Raw genomic sequence first — 23,604 nt, forward strand, 5'->3', positions numbered from 1 at the left:
GACTGTGTCTTTTCCACCATGATGGTCCCTGATCCACTGAACTCCCCCAGCATCTTGTTTGTTCCAGATTTCAGCATCTTATATTTCAACTTTTGATCAACTTAATTATTATTATTATTATTTTTCTATATTTGCACAGTTTCTTTTGCACATTGCTTGCTTGTCAATCTTTGAGTGTAATTTTTCATTGATTCTACTGTATTTCTATGTTCTACTGTGAATGCCTGTGAGAAAATGAACCGCTGCCTGATATGGTGGTAGAGGCAAATACATTAGAGGCTTTTAAGAGATGTCTGGACAGGCACACAAGTGTGCGGAAGATGGACAAATATGGACATTGTGTCGATAGGAGGGAATAGTGTTTGGGGTGTTTTTGATTTCCTTTTTCGCTGGTTCAGCACAACACTGTGGGCTGAATGGCCTGTTCCTGTGCTGTACTCTTTGATAATAAACTTAATTTGAACTTTGAAATTGCTCTAGAGCATAGGTTCCCAATCTGGGGTCCATGGTTAATGGGAGGGGTCTAATGCATAAAAAAGTTTGGGAACCCCTACTCTATTGCATAGTGTTTGGATTGAAAAAGTCAAGACTGTCTGTATTATTGGAAAAGGCATGATGGTGTACATGAATTTGCAGAGGCAGAGAATGGAAAGAGACAGTGGGTCACCGGAAGCCTTTGTAGGTAGAAAAGCATGAGTGATGTTTAAATGAGACTTTGCGTGAAGATAGGGTAACTGCCTTTTCTTCAAGACATAATGCAATGATCTTTTTTGGGAAAGAATCAAAAGGTGAAATTTGTTTATAATGATTAGCGCAGCGTGGATTCAAGTATAGATAAAAACAGAAGAAACAATAGCACAAGGAACAAGTAAACAAAATCCTTTCTTCAAGGAAGTACGAAGGGGTGACAGACAGGTCTGAACTGTTGAGTTCTCCGATAATGACACACCATTAAATCAGTATTAGCAGGACTATGTTTAATTTAGTCATTCAGTCAGAGCTCCCCTGCAGCTAATTCCTTTCAGAGGTATTAAATTGAGGTTGCCCATAGTAACTCTATGTTGTTGCTCTGGCTAGTTCCTATCTGTTGCTTGGGAAGCAATGCTTTTCTCGATTTTGTACTTGTTCAGATAAAGACAACCAAGATGGCTCAGGTAAATATTAATAGATCTGCTTCACATTTAGGATTGTCATCCAGGTTTCCCAAATTACACCATCCTTTATCAAGGTTGGGCGATCCTGAAGCTGTTTCAGTACAGGGTATTTCCACAAGCAGAGGAAGATTTGCTTCTCAGAAGCTCAGGGATAGTAGGATGTCATTGAAATTCAGTGTCAACACATCGGAAAAGAGTGAATCTGGATCTGCATTGGAACATGCGTTAAAAATGCACAAGATGGAACAGCTGGACAACTGGAGGAAACTGGATCGTTGGTTAAATCTCAGTAAGTGGCAATATTAAATGATTTTTAATGATATCTTGAATTAAGTATACACACCATTCAGTAAATTAAACATTCTCAGTTGTCCCTCTGACCACTACCCCCCAATAAAATATGGATCTATATCACACATGAACAAGAAGAATGCATGGGTGATAAATTCTCAGGGGATTTGGAAGGAAAAACACTGAATTTCTAGTCTTCAAATGCTTTAGGGAAACATTGCTTGCTGATCAGGGTGATATCCTCTGCTCGCCTTTTCCAAAAGTGCTGCACAGTTTACTAGGAATGCACTATTTAAAATGCATGTCTAAAATGAAACACTATGGAGATTTTCTGCTGATGTTGTCTTTACAGTCCTGGAGATTAGCTGGCATTTACATTTCTACTGAATAGTACAGGAGCACTCTGGTGTATTCAAGAATCTTACCCAATGGTTAGCAATAGGTTGTGCTTGCCAACACTGTCTAGGGTTCAGAAACTACAAGCCAAGCATGAGTAAGAAATCAAAACTTTGAAGAACTTTGAAGAAAACAAATTCAATTGTATTTCTTTCTCCTCTAATTGCCTGCAAGAAAATAAATCTCAGTATATGGTAACATTTATGTACTTTGATAATAAATTTACTTTTAACTTTCAATTTACCTTGAACTTTGAAAACTGCAGAGTATAAATTTACTACCCACTCATTACAAATCTGTCCTTCCATATTCTTAAAATACCCCTGCAAGTGTCAGTGTACCTGCACTCTGAACTTCGCATGTTTGTATAGACCAGGGGTTCCCAACCTGGAGACCATGGACCCCTTGCTTAATGGTTTTGCTCCATGGCTTAAAAAGGTTGGGAACTAATTGCAAACAAGAGAGAATCTGCAAGTACTGAAAATCCAAGCAACACACACAAAATGCTAGGGGTAATCAACAGATCAGGCAGCATCTATGGAAAAGACTACAGTCAATGTTTCAGGCCAAGACGTAAGAACATAAGAAATAGGAGCAGGAGTCGGCCATCTGGCCCATTGAGCCTGCTGTACCATTCAATAAGATCATGGCTGATCTGTCTGTAAACTCAGCTCCAGCTACCTGCCTTTCCCCATAACCCCTAATTCCCTTACTATGCAAAAATCTATCCAACCGTGTCTTAAATATATTTACTGAGGTAACCTCCACTGCTTCATTGGACAGAGAATTCCACAGATTCACCACTCTTTGGGAAAAGCAGTTCCTTTTCATCTCCATCCTAAATTTACTCCCCCAAATCTTGAGGCTATGTCCCCTAGTTCTAGTCTCACTTACCAGTGGAAGCAACTTTCCTGCCTCTATCTTATCTATCCCTTTCATAATTTTATGTTTCTATAAGATCTCCTCTCATTCTTCTGAGTTCCAGTGAGTACAGTCTGACTTCATAGTCTTTCTTCATAGTCTGACTTCATCTCTCTTCATAGTCTGACTTCATCTCTCTTCATAGTCTAGCCCCCTCATCTCTGGAATCAACCTGGTGAACCTTCTCTGCACTGCCTCCAAAGCCAGTATATCCTTCTTCAAGTAAGGAGACCAGAACTGCACACAGTACTCCAGGTGCGGCCTCACCAGTACCCTGTACAGTTGCAGCATAACCTCCCTGCTCTTAAATACAATCCCTCTAGCAATGAAGGCCAATGTTCCATTTGCCTTCTTGATGGCCTGCTGCACCTGCAAACCAGCCTTTTGTGATTCATGCACAAGCACTCCTGTCCCTCTGAACAGCAGCATGCTGCAATTTTTTTACCATTTAAATAATAACCTGATCTTCCATTTTTCCTTCCTGCTGAAGGGCCTCAGCTCGAAACGTCGACTGTACTCTTTTCCATAAATGCTTCCTGGCCTGCTGAGTTCCTCCAGCATTTAATGTGGGAACTAGTCGTATACACAGCAAATGATAGTGGGATAATTAAATGTCATCCCCTCTGGAAAGCATACTAAAAACAGACTACACATATTCATCTGTTTACCAGACTTAATTGTTACCTAGGGTTGGGGTATGCCCCTGCTCTGTGTCACTTCCCACCCTCATTACTTTCAAACAAACAGCTGCATCTTCCAGCTTATTGGAAACTGGGCAGGTACTGCTTGTACCTTTCTGGCCATTGGAATCAAACCTATATCTACAGCTCCTCCAAGAGGACCACAGCCTTGCCGTGGTTTGGAGGCTCGTGTGCCTCAATGACCCAGAGAGCTCTGCTGGCTGGAGTCAGGGCTTTATGCTTTGGCTCCTGGTAGGGTCACCCACATCAAACAGGTCAAAGGGCAGAGGCCAGACTAAGAGTGGTCCACCTGTCCTCCAGTTTTGGGGGTTCAGCTCAGGGCCAACAACCTGAACTGGTAAAACAAAACTGTTACAGAAACAGCAATGAAGAATTATACATCTCAGTGTGATGGCATTCCTGAGTGTCCACCCAGGACTTGCATGACTAAGAAAAGTGAAAACCAAGCTACTGACACAATGAAGGAAGCCCTCCAGAGATGGAGGACCTCCACTGCTGCCCGAAATGCCAGCAGCATACCTGGCAGTAGGCAGGTTTACTGCTGTTCTATGGCATTAAACATTGGTACCCTGAAACTCCATGTTAACGTGCCAGTTATTTACATTAATGCACTGATACCACAGATGTATTGTATTGTAGTATGTTACAATATGATTTTGAAGCTACAACAACACATCTTGAGTGGATCCAAACTTAAGGTGGATGGGCAATCATCAAAAATGTGAGCTTACTAAACATTGTTTACATTAGCCAGAGGTGGCTTTGAAGATGAGAAGAATCTAGGGCAGGGGATCCCAACCATTTTTTATGCCATGGACCCCTGCCATTAGCCAAGGGGTCCATGGACCTCAGGTTTGAAACCCTTGATCGAGAATAAAGCCTTTCAATGTCCGTTTCAATGGGTTGCCTTCCAGAAGAGATGAGACATAAAAACATAAGATTAAAATTAGGCCATTTGGCCTATTGAGTGTTCTCTGCTATTCGATCATGGCTGATTTATTATCCCTCTTAACGTTATTCTCCTGCCTTCTCTCTGAAGCCCTTGAAACTCTTACTAATGAAGAACCTAATCAACCTCGGCCTCAAATCTACCCAATGGCTTGGCCTTTGAGATCTATGGTCCTGAATAATAGGTTGTACAAAAGTTAGTAATGCTCCCTCCAGTTCCAATAGGTTCAGTCTTGACCTTTGGCCTTATCTGTATGTAAATTAAAGTAAGGAATTTTAAACACAGACCAGTACCACAAAGGAACAGACCCTTTGGCCATTGATGTCTGTACCAAATATGATACCAAATTAAAATACATCTCTTCTGTCTGCACATGATCCAATTCTCTCCATTACCAATATATTCTTGTGTTTATTTACCTAAAATGCATGTGCTCCAGTATATGGGTGGCAAGGTGGAGATACATCTCTACTAAAGAGGTGTAAGGCACTCTTTCCCTCTGCTAGCCTGCAGATCACCCTTGGGCAAGGTGTAGCACCTGTTTAGCAACCCCACCTCCCCCACCCCGGATCAGGGTCATGTGAAGTCATGGGAGCAGGTTGTGGATGGCCGTATGAGCCGCTGGTGCATATCACAAGTCCTAGTTATGGGAGCTTTGACGCCAGGCGGACAATCTCTGAAGAGTATTGATGATGGCTGGGCTTACCCACCTTGTAAAGACACTGCCCAGAAGGAGGCAATGGCAAACCACTTTTGTACAAGAATTTGCCAAGAACAATCATGGTCATGGAAAGACCATAATGATGATATTGATGACCCTGGGACATTGAATCTGATCATCTGCCCCATCTAGGCCTCTTATAATTTTATAAGCCTCATTCAGGTCTCCCCTCACCCTCCAACACTCCAGAGAAAACAACCTAAGTTTGTCCAACCTCTTCTAATAGCACATTCCCTCTAATACAGGCAGCCTCCTGCTAGACCTCTTCTATATTCTTTCCAAAGTTTACCCTTCCTACTGAGGATTAGTTTAGTAGTGTTCAAGAAGTTGATATTAGTACAAGTTTCAAAGTTCAAAGTAAAAATTATTATCAGAGTTCATACATGTCACCACATACAACCCCGAGAGTCTTTTTCAGCAGGCATACTCGGCAAATCTATAGAACCCTAACAGTAAACAGGATCAATGGGAGAACAAGAGCACAGAAGACAACACACTGTGCAAATGCAAATATAAATAAATACCAATAAATAATGAGAGCATGAAATAACAAGGTAAAGAGTCCTTAAAGTGAGATCATTGGTTGTGGGAACATCTCAATAGATGAGTGTAGTTATCCTCTTTTGTTCAAAAGCCTGATGGCTGAGGGGTAGTAACTATTCTTGAACCTGGTGGTGTGAGTCCTGAGGTACTTGTACCTTCTACATGCTGGCAGCAGCGATAAAAGAGCATGGGTCTAGGTGGTCAGGATCTGTGATGATGGATGCTGCTTTCCTATGATAGTGTTTCATGTAGATGTGCTCAATGGTTAGGAGGGCTTTACCCGTGATATACTGGGCCAAATCAACTGCCTTCTGTAAGCCCAGCAGGAAGAGGAAGAAAGAAATTGCCTTTAAACTCACGAGAGAGCATAGGCCGTCAACTTTTTGCTGTTGATGTTTCTGTAGCAGGCAATTTCTTGTTTTACGAGGTTGAGTTGCTAGCTCGACGCTCAACCCAGCACGGATGCAAAGCGTGCCGGGGGAGTCAGCTGGACTCGGGAGACTTTGCTCCGAAGTCCGGCGCTGAAGCCACTATGCCACCAGCTGGCTCCGAGCCCAGCAGGAAACACAGGCAATTCTTTGCTGGCAGGAAGTTCTGGGTCTGTGTCCTTTTGTTTCTTTTGCTCTTATGCAATTTCCATCCTTGGATATTCTTTTGTAACAGGATGGAGAGAAAAAATAAGTGACTCACTCCCACCATGAGCCATTCCCTTGTTCTTTTGATGTCTGTTTGCAGAAAAGGATTGGTTAGTTGCCTATGCACTCTTTGAATTCAAGATTAATGCATTTTAGGACAATCCCGAAAAAAAAAGCAGATATATTTTACGTGTTTGTGGAAGTGAGAATTAAGGAAAATAATCTACAAAGATTTGGTCTTATTGGCAAAACGTCAAACGACTGAACTAGCAACTCATATTTTATTTATAGGAAACATCAATGGAGAGCTTCAGTTCATAATTTTGTAATGGTCTGCCTGATAATGATGGTAACTTTTGAATTTTCTAGAAAAGCAGTGGGCTTGTGACCCCAGATCGGTTGACCATGATTCTCAAACAGTTATCTCACCAAGGCCTGGAACACAGATGAGACTAAAAATTGACGAGGTGAGTGCTCTTTCTAAATTTGGTAAAGAAATGCTGTGAATGCTGGAAATCTTGAGCATTGGCCAGCTGTTGACCTCATGGGAAGTGACCTCTTGGTGGGGCCAAGAGAGTGTGACCCCACCATCCAGGTCATGCTTTCTTCTCATTGCTGCCATCAGGACTCACACCACAAGGTTCAGGAATAGTTATCAGGCACTTGAACCAAAGGGGATAATTTCACTTAATTTCACTTGCCCCATCAGTAAAATGTTCCCACAAACTATGGACTCACTTTCAAAGATTCTTCATCTCGTGTTCTTGATACTTAGATTAGATTAAATTATGAGGACATGCAGTCCTCTTTTATTGTTATTTAGTAATGCATGCATTAAGAAATGATACAATGTTCCTCCAGTGTGATATCACAGAAACACAAGACAAACCAAGACTAAAAAACTGATAAAAACCACATAATTATAACATATAGTTACAACAGTGCAAGGCGATACTGTAATTTGATGAAGAACAGACCATGGGCATGGTAAAAAAAAAGTCTCAAAGTCTCTCAAAAGTCCCATCATCTCACGCAGACGGTAGAAGGAAGAAAAACTCTCCCTGCCATGAACCTCCAGCACTGCAAACTTGCCGATGCAGCATCCTGGAAGCATCCGACCACAGCCGCCTCTTGAGTCCGTCTGAAAACTTCGAGCCTCCGACCAGCCCTCCGACACCGAGCACCGAGCACCATCTCTGCTGAGCGCTTTGACCCGGGCCCCGGCCACAGGCAATAGGCAAAGCCGAGGATTTGGGGCCTTCCCCTCCGGAGATTCTCAATCACACAGTAGCAGCGGCAGCGAAGCGGGCATTTCAGAAGTTTCTCCAGATGTTCCTCCATGCTTCTCACAGCTGTCTCCATCAAATCAGGATTGTGCACGGTACCTACTTAACAAATACCGATATCATTTCAGAGCAGCCGCGCGCGCTGCGTCGCGCCACTATCTTCTTCTCCTTTATGCTCATTTATTTATTATTATTATTTTTCTTTTTGTATTTGTACAGTTTGTTGTCTTTTGCGCACTGTTTTTTCATCCTGTTGGTGTGGTCTTTCATTGATTCTAGTATGGTTTTTGGATTTACTGAGTATGCCCACAAGAAAATGAATCTGGGGGGTGCATATGATGACATAGTAAATGTACTTTGATAATAAGTTTATACCGAACTTTGAACACACACAAAAATGTTGGAAGAACTCGACCACTCAGCATCTATGAAGGGGAATAAGCAGCTGAGGACAGGACTCTTCATCGGGACGGGTTGAAGGGTCTCAGATGCAACGATGAGTTGCTGACTTCCTCGAGCATTTTGTGTGTGTTGTTCTAAATTCTATATATATTTTGCACACTCTAAAGCAATTCTCAACAAGATAAGCTTTTTTTTTAGGCAAACACAAATACTTAATTGTTTAGACAAGCTGCAAAAAAGGAAGGTCATGGGTGTAGAGTTTGAATTTTATTTTTAAAAATGGCCAACAACATTTAGCATTGAATTGTACATTATTAAATATATTGTAGCAGGTGTTTGGTTGACATAGAGTGGCAAGTGGTAAGGCCAGAGTAACAGGCAGAGGTTCATATCATGGGAAATTTGCTCAAATAATGTATTATTTTGTCAGTTCAATATGCAGTATTTATGCATAATCTTTATAATTGCTTCATTTTAAAATATGGTGAGGCTGCCATAACTCGGAATAAATTCCCAGCGGTATATTCGGACAATGAAAGGCAGTACGATCAACAGCACCTTTATCTAACTGCCTGACTAGTTATACAGAAAAGACAGTGGCCTCATCTTGCATGGCCATCGTTCCTTGGCACAGGCTGTAAAAGTAGAAGGTTCTACTCTAAGACTACTGAATGAATTGTAACCTGGTGTCAGAGTGTAGTGGAATGTCCTCTATGTATCTGGTTCAGGACATTTCCGGTGATGAGGAAGAACATAGAACAGTACAACACAGGAACAGGCTTTTCGGCTTACAACATTGTGCCAAACCAAATCATTTCGCTAACTAAACAAATCTCTTCTGCCTACACATGTCCATATCCTTCCATTTTCCTCACGTTCATGTGCCTATCTAAACCTCTCTAAAAGTCTCTAATGTATCTGCCTCTCCCACCACCCAACGCAGCAAATTCCAGGCACTCACCACTCTCTGTGTAAAAGAAAACCTGCCCTCACATTTCCTTTGAAACGACCCTTTCTCACTTTAAATGCATGCCCTCTGGTATTAGACATTTTAACCCTAGGAAAAAGATGCTGTCTGTCTACTCTGTCTATTCCTGTCATAATCAGATCGCCCCCTCAGCTCCACCACATCACGGAAAACAACCTAAATTTTTCCAACCTCTTGTAATAGCACATGACTTCTAATACAGCCAGCATCCTAGTAAACCTCTTCTGCACCGTCTCCAAAGCCTTAACAGCCTTCCTATAATGGGAGACCAGAACTGTATGCAATATTCCAGAGGCAGCCTAACTAGAGTTTTACAAAGCTGCACCACAACTTCCTAACATGAACTCATTGCCTCAATGAAGGCAGGCCTGCATATTCCTTCTTAACCACCTTATCAACCTGTGTAGTCACTTTCAGGGAGCTCTAAACTTGGACCTCAAGATCCCTCTGCTCATCACCTCTGTGCTTTTGCCTTTAACAGTGTACGGTCTTTTTGCATTTGACCTACCAAAGTTCAACACTTTTAGCTGAGTTAACCTCCATCTGCCATTTCTCAGCCCATATCTGCAACTGAACCATGTCCCACCGCATTCTTTGCCAGCCATCTGATCTATCCACAGCACCAACAATCTTCCTATCGTCTGCAAACTTACTAACACATGCACTATATTTTCATCTGGGTGATTTGTACACATCACAGCAGCAGAGGTCCCAGTACAGATCCCTGCAGAACACCACTAATCACAGAACTTCAACAAGAGGTCAAGAAACATGACACTACCCAGGTCAAAGCAGACCCCTTGGTTTGATACTTCAATCACCAGCTTACTCAGTTCTTCAGCATTGCTGCAGGTTGTCTGCATTGTGTACAAGATGCACAGGAGCTTCAATAACGTCACCTCTCAAACATGCCACTTTCACCACTTGGTCATATGCCCCTAACTTGGAAATCTATCAATGCATATTAAGTTGGTAAGTTCGAGTTGGTTAAAAACCTGCATTTTTCAGTGATTTCCTTTAATACAGGGGTTCCCAACTATTTTTATGCCATGGACCAATACCATTAAGCAAAGGGTCTGTGGACACCATGTTGGGAACCCCTGCTATAATAGAAGGATTGCAATGTTCAAGAAGGCAGCTCACCACCAGCCTATAAAGGACAGTAAATACTGACCAACAGGAAAATGTGATGTTAGCATCTATTTCAAGAGGACTAGAATATAAAAGCAAGGGTGTAAAGTTGAGGCTTTATAAAGCTGTGGTGAGGCCTCTCTTGGAGTTTTGCGAACAGGTTTGGGTCCCTTATCTTTAGAAGGGATATGCAGACACTGGAGAGGGCTCAAAGGGCGTTTCCGAAAATGATTCCAGCATTGAACGGCTTGTCGTATGAAGAGCGTTTGATGGCTCTGGACACGTACTCACTGGAATTCAGAAGAATGAGAGGTGACCTAATTGAAGCCTACTGAATGTTGAAAGGCCTCGACAGAGTGGGTGTGGAGAGGATGTTTGCTATGGTGGGGGAGTCTAGGACCAGAGGACCACAGCCTCAGCAAATAGGGATATCCTTTTAGAAAGGAGATGAGGAAGAATTTCTTTAGACAGAGAATGGTGAACCTGTGGAATTCATTGCCACTGGTGGCTGTGGAGGTCAAGTCATTGGGTATAGTTAAGGCAGAGGTTGATACATTCTTGATTAGTCAGGACATGAAGGAATACAGGGAGAAGGCAGAAGATTGGGGCTGAGAGGGAAAATGGATCAGCTCTGATGAAATGGCAGAGCAGACTCGATGGACCAAATGGCCTAATTCCGCTCCTTTATCTTTTGGCGCTATGGTCTTATATCCCATGAATGAATCCAGAATAATCACAATGCATGACTCTGATGCATCACAATGCAGCATTAGGGTTAGAATGGTGTGAAAATTCTAAAAATAATAAAATAATAATTAAATTCAGTAAGATTGAACATTTTATTACTACAAATTACTGTAAATAAAAAAAGTCTCTTAAACTTTAGGGAGCTTGAAGCACAAAGTATTATCTACCTCATTTTACTAGCTGATCTCAGACATATCTACACGCCATTTCCTTCTTTGCAAGTAAACTGAAGTTAATGCAAAGAAACATGGGTAAATGTTTTACGTGCAAAAAAGCTAGAAGTGACAAAAAGAATTGAAAACACAAACACGAGAAAATCTGCAGAAGCTGGAAATCCAGAGTAATACACACAAAACACTGAAGGAACTCAGCAAGTCAGGCAGCATCTATGGAAAAGAATAAACGGTCGACATTTCAGGCCAAGACCCTTTTTCAGGATTGAGAAGGAAGGGGGAAGATGCCAGAATTCAAAGGTGGGGGAAGGGAAAGAGGAGCTAGAAGGTGATGGGCAAAGCCAGTTGGGTGGGAAAGGTCAAAGGCTGGAGAAGAAAATATCTGATAGGAGAGGAGTGTGGACAATAGGAGAAAGGGAAGGAGCAGGGGACCAAGGGGGAAGTAATAAGACCATAAGACATAAAAGTAGAATTAGGTCATTCAGCCCATCGAGTCTGCTCCGCTATTAGGCAGGTAAAAAGAAATAAAAAGTCCGAATTAGACACAGAGGAAGTGGGAGATGTTTAATTCACCGGAAGGAGAAATCGATATTCATACCACCAGGTTGGAGGGTACCCAGACAGATTATAAGGTGTTGCTCCTTCACCCTGAGGGTGGCCTCATCTTGGCACAAGGGGAGGCCATGGATCGACATGTTGGAATGGGAATGGGAATTGAAATTGAAATATTTGGCCACTGGGAAATACTGGAGGTGCACAGAAGATTGGGCAGCATTTATGGAGAGCGAAACAGTTAATATTTCAAGTCAATGTTGAAACTAGAACTGGGGAACTGAGAAAACAAAAATGCTTTGGAGCGAGGAGGAGGATTGCAATGCACAGAGGGAATGTCGATGGCTGGATGAAGACTAATCTTGACCAGGTTAACAGCTATTCTGTTGTGATTGAACAAACAGTTAATGACTTGATTCCATGCTCTGCAAATAGAATATAAATGCATTTCTTCCTCCTCTGAACTGGTTACATGAAGAATATGCTAATGATATTCTAATACTTTGGATACCTTAAAAGTTATTTGTGGCAATAACCCAGGTTTTGTGCTCAGTCGTAAAGAAAAGAGAGTTGCCCATAGAAACAAGTAACTTCTGCAGTGATTAGTAATTCCAGCTATGGGACTTCTCAGACACTGGGAAAGAGTGATGTCATCAGGCAGACACAAAGTTAATCACAGAAGTAATTTTCACAGTTACCAAGCCAGAAAGTCAACAATCAGCCAGCTATTTGAACACTTTGTACAGAGCAAAATTAAAATCTAATTACTGATAGGATTTAAGCGGAAATGGGAAAAAAAATCACAATCTCGTGCGCAGCAGTAGCGTAGCGGTCAGCGCAACTTTATTACACCTTGGGGTGTTCCTGAGTTCGGAGTTCAATTCCGGCACCATTCTCTAAGGAGTCTCTGTACATCCTCCCTGTGGAATGCTTGCGATTTCCCTGGGTGCTCCGGTTTCCTCCCACAGACCAAAGGCGTACTGAGTAGGTTAATTGGTCACTGTAAGTTGTCCTGTGATTAGGTTAGAGTTAATCCAGGGTGCTGGTGTTGCTGGTATTGTGCGGCTCAAAGGGCTGGGAGGGCCCACTCTGCGCTGTACCTTTAAATAAATAAGTAAATATTACATGCTATTGATTATTATTAGAACAATGGATTTTTAAACAGTTATCATATAGAATTATACTTCACTCACATCAAACCAGCTCTTTCAGTGTTAAAGAAGTTGATAAACTTTATCAACACACATATTTCAGAAACAACTTCTATTACAACATTACCTCTTTACCTTCATTTTATTCAACAATTGCAAGGTTTGTTTTACTACCAGGATAATTTCTAAATAGTTGAAATTCCTGTCAGTCAACAATGTAGATAATTGAATGCAGCAAAGGAGTAGAAAAACAGAGCATCATTGAGAGCAATTTCTGGATTCTATATTACATACTTCAGAAACTTCCTCTGTTACTACAGCAAATCCTGTTCACCTCACCACAACTTCTGAGTCAATAGTTTTCTCAAAATCTCAAAACGGATTTTCTATTCAATAATGTATTTAACTTACTTTAGCCTTGCAGCTGTTACATTTAATAGTGTTAACCTGCACACCACATTTTTTTCGGCTCACAGAATTGATTAATCTAATCCCATCTATTGAGAGACAAAATAAATCACTGCTCTTGGCAACAACTGGCCAGGATTTTCTGTTATTATTTCAGATTTCCAGCTTTGTTACACTTATTTCCAGGAGGATCACTGGGTATCACTCAGGAGCAGAGACGCCAACTGATTTCTTTTCCCTCTGCTGCTTATAATGATTCACCCAGAAGCTGTATTAGCGCTGCAGTTGAAAGATTGATCCTCAAGATCTATCTGTTTGGCTCAGACCCACAGCATACTCTGCAAAAATGCACTTAAGCCAGGAGCTAAAACCTCTTCAGTCAAGCAGTAGAAACAGGCCCCTTCAGTGGAGAATTCACTTGTAAACTGGCCGTACTCAGTATCGTGGAACTGACATCTCAGCTGTTCCTACCTATCTAAATAGGGACAAAGGCAAGTATCTTAAAGCTCTTTGTCTGGATGTCAACCACTGAGGGAACATCAAGTAGCACGCATTCTTCTGGTCAAAGCTATTGTGAACTTCTGAAAAAAACAACAGTGCTACAATGAAAGATCTATAATTGTGCTTAAATGCATTTTAATATTAAGTACCATTCTTCTCCAGTGAGGGACGGTCTGAACTAGATAGTGAGGCTGTGGTTTCATATTTTTTCCACTTTTTCACAATGGACTGCACTGAGCTCCAAGGTATGTTCAGTGCCTTTGAGATGGTCTTGGACCCTTTTCCAGATTTGTGCTTCACTATTATCATGTTCCTGACTCGTCTTGAATGCCCTTTTGCCTTCATTTTGGTCTGGTCTGTCGAAAATCTACCATGCTGTTGGACCTTACAGAGAGAGGGGGTATTCCTTGAAAACAGGTGATCCTCCAATTTTCTACATCAACACATGGGGTGAGTTGGTAAGATAATACAGTAAATTGCATCGAGAAAAGTTAGTGTAGTAATTACCAAGGGAATGAATACTTTTATAGCCTCACAATCTTAGTCTTTAGTTTTTAGTAAATTGTTGACAGTTTTGGAATTTTTCTTTTGATTTGACATGATGCACGCAAAAAAATCCTACTTCAATATATTGAATATTTCAACAAAAGTGGGACAGTAAAATGTGAACATAGTTGTTGAGGCTGAATACTTTCTCAAGGTACTGTAAATGGTTCTGTTCTATATAATATTACGAAAACAAGTCTACAACCTGAGCAAAGCTGGGTGTTGAATGTTAAGGGATATTTAATTTAACGTTTATGAAGGACAAGCAAAAGGGAAAAGGAAAACAACCAATGCAGTGATAAGAAATGACCTTTGTTTGGATTACTACGGTGTCAATTTGGGTCAAACTAAAAGACAGCAAAAGATGATAACGTTGGTAGGAGTTATTCATGGGCCACCATATAGTAATTGTAATATTGAGCACAGTATAAATTAGAACATTATGCAACAGGGGTGATATAATAATCATTAGGTACTTTAATCAACGTCTCCAAATCAAAATCAGATATAATACCATTAGCATATTTATTTATTTATTTGTATATAGCAGGGGTGATATAAAGAGTTGTTTAATCAACATTTCAGAAGTAGAATTAGGTATAATATCATTGGTGAAGTTATTTATCTGTTTGCTGAGATATAGAGTGACACGGGCCCTTTTGGCCTTTCCAGTAACTCCCGATTTAATCCTAGCCTAATCACAGGGCTATTTACAATGACCAATTAACCTTCCAACCAGTATATCTTTGGACTGTTGGAGGAAACCGGAGTACCCAGTGGAAACCCACGTGGTTATGGGGAGAACATGCAAACTCCTTGCAAGCAGTGGAAGGAACTGAACCTGGGTCGCTGGTACTGTAGAGTGTTGTGCGAACCACTATGCTACCGTGCTGCCCCATGCGAATAGGTAGTGAAATTTGTTGTTTGCAGCAGCAGTCCATTGCATAGCTCATAAAAAGAATTTTTTTTTTGTGTTCATCCATCATCGTCGATGAGGACTAGCACGTGATTTGGATTTAAGTGAGGGAGAGTTGCGCAGCGTCAGCCTCACTCCCTCTTCCCAATTCCCATCTGGATCCAGTGGCAAGACAGAGTCGAGACGGCTGGAGATGGGACTAGATGCAGTGGATGACCAGGACGTCTTCTGTGTCTTGTCCTGCTCTACAAGTTCCACGACACTTGCAGAGACCCCGCCTTCTTGACTGTTGGACCAATAAAAAGAGCTATAAATTACAATAAGACATTATATATATATATTTAATTAAATTAAGTAAGTAATGCAAAAAGAGAACAAAAAAGAAAAAAGAAGTGGATTCAAATTAACAGTAAGGAAGAGGGGTATACAAAATAGTTCTGAAGGTCAATATGTTGAGGAACTGTGTTCAGATCTTTTTTTTCCCAGAAGATTAATTTTGATCTTTTTATAAGGAGTCTTTGAATAAAGAGTGACCATGATGCAAAGGAATTCTTCATTACAGTGGAAAGAAAAGTAGTTTGATCCGAAGATAGGGCCCTAAATCTAAGCAAAGGAAATTGTAAATCTCTGAGGAGTACCCTGTCCCCGGTAGATTGTGGTCCTTCAGTGAAGGCATGTGCTGGAGAATAGGCAACGTTGAAGTGCTGTAACTACACCAGTTATGCATTTTGTTTTGGTATAAAAAACAAAATATGAATTAGGATTCATCCATAGCTTTTAAACAAAGTTAAGAATCTTTCCAATCCAACCACAGCATGCACTGAAGTGAAGAATAGTACCAGTTTCAAAGAGGAGTCATCCCAGATTGAATAGACAACTAGCAGCTGTTTAGAATTCACCACAAGAAATGACTACGAAATTGGTAGAGGGCAAAAAAAAAGAGTCTGAGAATAGACTTCTAAGGAACATAAAAGCAGACTATAAAATATTTTGCAACTATATATTAAGAAAACGATTGGGCAAAGTGCACCAGCACCTTCACTTTCTGATGAGGCTGAAGAGAGCTGGACTTTGCACGTCCATACTCATGTCATTCTACAGATACACGATAGAGAGCATTCTAACAAGCTGCACTGCAGCAGATACAGAGGCTCAGCGATGGGTGGCCACGATTGCCCAAAGCATCACTGGCACCAGCCTATCCACCATCAAGGAACATACACAGAAAGGTGTCGGAAGAGGTCCGATAACACCATGAAGACTCCAACCCACCCTGCTCATGGACTGTTTGTTCCACTCCCATCGGGGAGGGTTCTATGTAGCATCCACACCAGGATCACCAGCCCCAAAAACATTTGCTTTCCCCAAACAGAAAGACTGATCAACACCTCTGCCCACTAACTCCACCACTACTTTATTATTTCCCATCAGTCACAAAATGTGCAGCCTAGTGTCACTTTATGGATGTATAATCAATCAATATATATAAACTAGCTTATGTCTTTATATTTATTGTACGTTTTATTATTATTATTATTGTGTTGTTTATCTTTTCGTGTGTTTTTTGTGCTGTTTCAGATCCGGAGTAAAATTTATTTTGTTCTTCCTTTCTCTTGTACACAGGAAATGATATTGAACAATCTTGAATCTTGAAATTATAACGTGGGAACAGAATAATTTCAATTCCTTTGGTTCAGTCTTCATAGAAGACCGTACAATACATATCACAATTGTTTCATCATGTGTGATATAACAAGGGGAGTTAAGAGAAATAAGCATTGGGTTAGAAAATGTGCTGGAGAAATAAATGGGGGGAGAAACTTCAAAATCTCCAGGGTCTGATCATCGGCATGCAAGGTAGCTGTGGAAATGGTTACGGTATTAATCGTCACTTTCAAAAATTCTGTACGTCATTGAATAGACTCACATTTTGGAGGGTGACCAATGTTACTTGCTTATTTACAAAAAGCTCTGGAGAGAAAATGGAGGCCAGAACAGTCATCTTAACATCAGTTGTTTGGAAAATGCTGGAGTCTATTTTAAAGAATGTGATAACACAATGCTTAGAAAATATCAGCAAGGTTAGACAAAGTCAACATGGATTTATAAAAATAAAATCATCTTTGGCAAGCCTACTGGAGTGTTTTTGAGGATATAACTAGTGGAATAGATAAGAGAAAGCACTGGATATGGAATAATTGGATTTTCAGAAGATCTATGCTAGAGTTCCCATGTAAGAGTTAAGTGTACAATAATAAACCATATAGAATTGGCTTAATGTACTGGCATGTATTAGTTATAGACAGGAAATGCAGTAGAAATAAATGGGTCTTTTTTAAAGAGACAGTCAGACATAGGGATCAGGACTTGCGCCATGTTATTTACAATGATGGGGGAATTAAAGGTAATATTTCTTAGTCGGCTAATGACGCTGAAGTGAGGTAATAGTGAGGAGGATGCAAAAGGGCTTCAAGCCAGTCTGGACATGTTGAGTAAGTAGGCAAATGAATAGCTGACGTAGCATGAAATGGAGTCATGTGAAGTCATCCATTTTGGTAGGAAGAACAGAAAGGCATGTTGGTGATAAATGGGAAACGCTGAGACTATTTCTGGAATATTGTGTGTGGTTCTGCTCTCCTTATTAAGATACACACCCAGTGTCCACCTTATAAGGTACACTTATACATCTCGTAAATGGAAATATCTAATCAGTCAATCATCTGACAGCAACTCAATGCATACGAGTATGCAGACATGGTCAAGCAGTTCAGTTGCTGTTCAGACCAAACAGAATGGGGGAGAAATGTGATCTAAATGACTTTGACTGTGGAATGATTGTTGGCACACATTATGTGGTGTTTTGAGAATCTCAGAAGCTGCTCATCTCCTGGTATTTTCACAAGCAACAGTCTCTGGAGTTTAGTGGTACAAAAAACAGAAAAACATCCAGTGAGCAGCAGTGAGTGTGGATGAAAGAGTCTTGTTAATGAGAGAGGTCAGAGGAGAATGGTCAGACTGCTTCAAGCTGACAGGAAGGTGACAGTAAATTAAATAACCACGCATTACAACAGTGGTGTGCAGAAGAGCAGCTCTGAATGCACAACATATTGAACCTTGGAGTGGATGGGCTACAGCAGAAGACCATGAGCATATGTATATGTTATAGCGGGGATGCAAGAAAGGGTCCTAGACTGATTCCTGGGATGGCATTGACTATCATTTTAAGCGAGATTGGAGCAACCAAATCCATGTTCAGAGGAGCTTAGAAGATCAGGATTGAGGACTGGAGACCTCGAGGCGGCTGTGGAGGCCTGTCTTTGTGGGAAAGCGACTTATTCTGCTGTTGGTTTGTTCTGTTGATGTTTTTGCTGCCGTTTGTGTTGTTCTGCTGAGCATTATGGGTATGTTATGATGGCGCCAGAATGTGTGACAGCACTGGGCTGCCCCCAGTACATCCCTGGGTTGTGTTGATTGTTACACAAATAATGCATTTCACTGATGTTTTGATGTACACGTGATCAATAAATATGAATCTGAATCTGATCTCGTTTAAACATGCAGAATTTTTGACCGGCTCAGTACAGGAAGAATATTTATCTATGTATTTAGAGATACGGTGTGGAACAGGCCCTTCTGACCAACAAGCCACACTGCCCAGCAACCCACCTGTTAAAAACCTAGCCTAACCACAGGACAATTTACAATGACCGATTAACCTATCAATCGGTACATCTTTGGACTGTGGGAGGAAACCGGAGCAACCAGAGGAAGCCCATGCGGTTCACGGGGAGAACGTACAAACTCTTTTCAGATGGCTCCAGAATTGAACTCCAAACTCTGGAACGCCCCAAGATGTAGTAACGTTGTGCTAACTGCTATGCTACTGTGATGCCCGGTTATTTCTCTGTTCTTGGGTGAGGACAGTCACCGTTTCAGGGTATAGGGTAAGACATTTCAAACTGAGACGAAGAGCATTCTCTTCACACTGTTGGTGAACTTGGGGAATTCTCTACCACAGGAAGCTGTGCACAAGTTGCTGAACATATTTTGGAAGGAGATCCTGGGTCCATTGTTGTTTGCCATCTACATCAATGATCTGGATGATAGTGTGGTAAACTGGATCAGCAAATTTGCAGATGACACCAAGATTGGGGTTGGAGTGGACAGCAAGGAAGACCATCAGAGCGTGCAGTGGGATCTGGACCAGCTGGAAAAATGGGCTGAGAAGTGGCCGATGGAACTTAACATAGACAAGTGCAAGGTGTTGCACTTCAGCAGGACCAACCAGGGTAGATCATACACAGTGAACAGTAGGGCACTGAGGAGTGCGGTAGAACAAAGAGATCCAGGAATACAGGTCCATAATTCGTTGAAAGTGGCAACACAGGTAGATAGGGTTGTAAAGAATGCTTTTGGCACATTGGCTTTCATAAATTAGACTACTAAATACAGGAGTTGGGATGTTATTTTGAAGTTGTATGACACGTTGGTAAGGCCTCATTTGGACTATTGTGTGCAGTGTTGGTCACCTACTTACAGATATAAATAAGCTTGAAAAAGTATGGAGAACATTTACTGGAGGACCTGAATTATATGGAAGGATTGAATAGGTTAGAACATTATTCCTTGCATCGTTGAAGATTGATAAGAGATTTGATAGAGGTATACAAAATTATGAGGGTATAGATAGACTAAATGCAAGCAGGCTTTTTCCATTGAGGTTGGGTGGGATAACAACTAAAAGTCAGAATCAGAATCAGATTTAATATCATCGGCAAATGTGAAATTTATTAACTTAGTGGCAGCAATGCAATGCAATAAATGATAATATAGAAAATAAAGTAAGTAAATCAATTACAGTAAGCATACATACAATGCCTATAAAAATATTCAACCCCCTTGGTAATTTTCATGTTTTATTGTTTTACAACATTAATTAACAATGGATTTAATTTGGCTTGTTTTTGACACTGATCAAAATAAAAAGACTTTTATGTCAAAGTGAAAACAGATCTCTACAAAGTGATCTAAATTAATTACAAATATAAAACACAAAATAATTGATTACATAACTATTCACCCCCTTCAAGTCGGTATTTAGTAGATACTCCTTTGGCAGCAATTGCAGCCTTGAGTCTGTATGGATGGGTCTCTATCAGCTTTGCACATCTGGACACTGCAATTTTTCCCCATTCTTTACAAAACTGCTCAAGCTCTGTGAGATTGCATGAGGATCGTGAGTGAACAGCACATTTCAAGTTGCTGCAAATTCACAATTGGATTGAAGTCTGGACTCTGACTTGGGCATTCCAAGACATTTACTTTGTTGTTTTTAAGCCATTCCTGTGTAGCTTTGGCTTTATGCTTGGGGTCGTGGTCTTGCTGAAAAGCAAATGTTTTCCCAAGTAGCAGTTGCTTTGCAGACTGCAACAGGTTTTCCTGCAGGATTTCCCTGTATTTTGCTGCATTCATTTCACCCTCTACCTTCACAAGCCTTCCAGGGCCTGCTGCAGTGAAGCATCCCCACAGCACGATGCAGCCACCACCATGCTTCAGGGTGGGGATGGTATGCTTTTGATGATGTGCGGTGTTAGGCTTATGCAAACATAATGTCTAGTCTGAAGGCTGAAAAGCTCAATTTTGGTTTCATCAGACCATAGAACCTTCCTCCAGCTGACTTCAGAGTCTCCCACACGCCTTCTGGCAAACTCTAGCCAAGATTTCATTTAATTTTTTTGTTAACAGTGGCTTTCTCTTTGCCACTCTCCCATACAGCTGCGACTGGTGAAGCACCCGGGCAACAGCTGTATGCGCAGTCACTCCCATCTCAGCCACTGAAGCTTGTAACTAAGCCAGAGTTGTCATAGGTCTCTTGGTGGCCTCCCTCACCGGTCCCCTTTTTGAACGGTGTTACGAGAATACACATAAAATTAAGATGTTTGCTGGCCTGGGCTAGCATCAGTGGCATCAGCAGTTGGTCTGCCACCTGCCCTCAGGGGAAGGAGAGATAAGGAACAATGGAGCAGCGTCTGGAGATGTGTAATGAAGGGATGTGGGAGGAAGAGCTGTCTGGAGCGGCTCCCCCCTTTGAACCCTGAACTGTTTGAAGTGATGGACAGGCGATACCCCAGCAGGGGGATAAAAAGGGACAGGTTCGCTAAGACAGACACACACGCCACCCGAGGTAACGAGACCCTGGAAGCGGTGCGCTTCTCACGAGTGGGTGAGAAGTCCCGGACAACGCACAGGGTGGAAAGGTACGATCAGCGGGAACCCGGTGTGTGTCCGCCCTTGCCTGGGTGCCGGGTTCACTGCAGAGGATCGACCGCATCTGGAGGAGGGGTCACAGTCGGTGACCTCAGGTGACATCACCAAGGACCCGCCCAAATGCTGTTTGTGAGCCATCTCGCTGGTCTGTGAGTGAAGCTGTGCTGAATGATGAGTTGTTCCTACTCTATGTCTCTCTTCCCCACCTTGTCCATCGCCATGACAACGATTACTGCGAACTGAACTACTAAACTGGACTGAACTTTGAGTCATTTTGAAATTGGTCATTTACCCCTAGACAACGATAGAGCTTGATTAATGCTGTTATCTTAGTTCTGTGCACATGTGTGTTTATCATCACTGAACTGTTGCATTTATTATCCTTTCGATTACTGTGTTGCTTGTTTCTTTAATAAAACTTTCTTAGTTCTAGTACTCCAGACTCCAACTGAGTGATCCATTTCTGCTGGTTTGGCAACCCAGTTACGGGGTACGTAACATAAGTGGGGGCTCGTCCGGGATTTTGAACGCTAAATTTGGGACGGAATAAATTGATTGGGTTAAAATTCCCGAAAGAAAGAAAAGACAAACAGCAGAAATGGAGGTTGAGGAATTTATAAAGGCGCCGACCTTGGAGGCATTAGAGGATGCCAGGAAATCGGAATTGATAGCTGTGGCCAAACGGGTGAATCTTGCTAAGGTGAAGTCGACAATGAGGAGAGAGGAGATACACAGAGCTATTGTAGAGCACTATGTATCTAAAGGTGTGTTTTCCCAAGGTGAGCTGGGGGAGGTGTCTATTGAAAAACCTGCTGGAGACGCGGTACAGGTACAGCTTGAAAAACTGAGACTCGAGCACGAGTTCCGGGTACGGCAGTTAGAACACGAAGAGAAGCAGTTAGAAAGGCAGGAGAAAGAGAGAGAGTTAGAAAGGCGGGAGAGAGAGAAAGAGTTAGAAAGGCGGGAGAGAGAGAAAGAGGTAGAAAGGCAAGAGAGAGAAAGACAGTTGGAGAGAGAAGAGAGAGAGAGGGACAGACAGTTGGAGAGAGAGGAGAAACAGAGGGAAAGGGAATTTGAGCTGGAGAAGTTAAAGATAAGGGCCGAGCAGGGGCTCGTGCCGAACCAAGGTGGAGGGTTCCGGGCGACCCAGGAGGTTAGGCTGGTTCCCCCATTTGACGATACCGCTGTGGATCGGTACTTTCTCCATTTCGAAAAAGTGGCCATAAGTCAGGAATGGCCGAGGGATAAGTGGGTTGTCTTACTTCAGAGTGTACTGAAAGGGAAGGCCCAACAAGCTTACTCAGCTTTATCCGCGGAAGATGCCCAGAGGTATGAGGTGGTGAAAGAGGCCATCCTCAGGATTTATGAGTTGGTCCCGGAGGCATACCGGCAGAGGTTCCGGAATGCGAGGAAGCGGTGGGACCGCACGTATTTGGAGTTTGCTCGTGAGATGCAAACATATTGTGAGCGTTGGTGCGCCTCGAAAGGGGTAGAGGGGGATTACGACAGACTGCTGCAACTGGTTCTGATTGAGCAGTTTAAAGGTTGTGTCCCTGAGGGTATGAGACCCTACCTCGATGAGAAAGAGGCAGCCACGTTAGCCGCAACTGCTAAGTTAGCGGATGAGTATGCGTTGACGCATAAAATGAAGGTTGCCCCGAGTAAAGGCTACCAGAAGGGTGGTCAGGACGGAGGGGAGAGTCCGCCGGAAAAGTCAGAAAGTAAGCCGGGGACTAGTGAAAAGGATAAGGTAGACCGGGAGCAGTCTGGTCGGAAGTCTCCTGGGGTCGTCTGTTATAATTGTGGGAAAGTCGGACACTTTGCGTCCAGGTGCTTTGCCCCAAGGAAGGAGACGGGGAAAGGAAAAGCGGAAATTTTGAATGGCTGTATTGAGCTGTTAAGCGAACCGCTAGGGAAGGACAGGTCTGAAAAAGTCCAGGAAGGGCGCGAGAGGTTTATCTCGGCCGGACTGGTGTCAGTGAAAAAGAGGTTAAAACCAGTTCCAGTGCGGATCTGGAGAGACACGGGAGCGTGTCAGTCACTAATACTGAAGAGTGTATTAGAGTTTAGCTCAGAGACCCAGACTGGGGAGGTAGAGGTCAAAGGTGTTGGGGAAGGGACAGAGTCAGTCCCTTTGCACCAGATACATTTACAGAGCAACCTGGTCTCTGGACTAGTCACGATTGGGGTGAGGTCCGAATTACCGATGAAAGACGTGGAAGTCT

General features: G+C 42.2%; 1 protein-coding gene across 1 annotated transcript in view; it reads left to right on the forward strand.

Moving 5' to 3' along the window:
- The first annotated feature begins 972 nt into the window (after nt 1-972).
- LOC134358664 (EF-hand calcium-binding domain-containing protein 6-like) overlaps nt 973-23,604 on the forward strand; it is a 71,857-nt gene continuing 49,225 nt past the window's right edge. The window contains exons 1-2 of the mRNA XM_063071118.1: nt 973-1,443; nt 6,681-6,778. Coding sequence (XP_062927188.1) covers nt 1,059-1,443; nt 6,681-6,778 — 483 coding nt within the window. The 5' untranslated portion in view covers nt 973-1,058. The remainder of the gene's footprint in view (nt 1,444-6,680; nt 6,779-23,604) is intronic.

This window comes from Mobula hypostoma, chromosome 19 (assembly GCF_963921235.1).
Source record: "Mobula hypostoma chromosome 19, sMobHyp1.1, whole genome shotgun sequence".
In the NCBI taxonomy this organism is placed as follows: Eukaryota; Metazoa; Chordata; class Chondrichthyes; order Myliobatiformes; family Myliobatidae; genus Mobula; species Mobula hypostoma.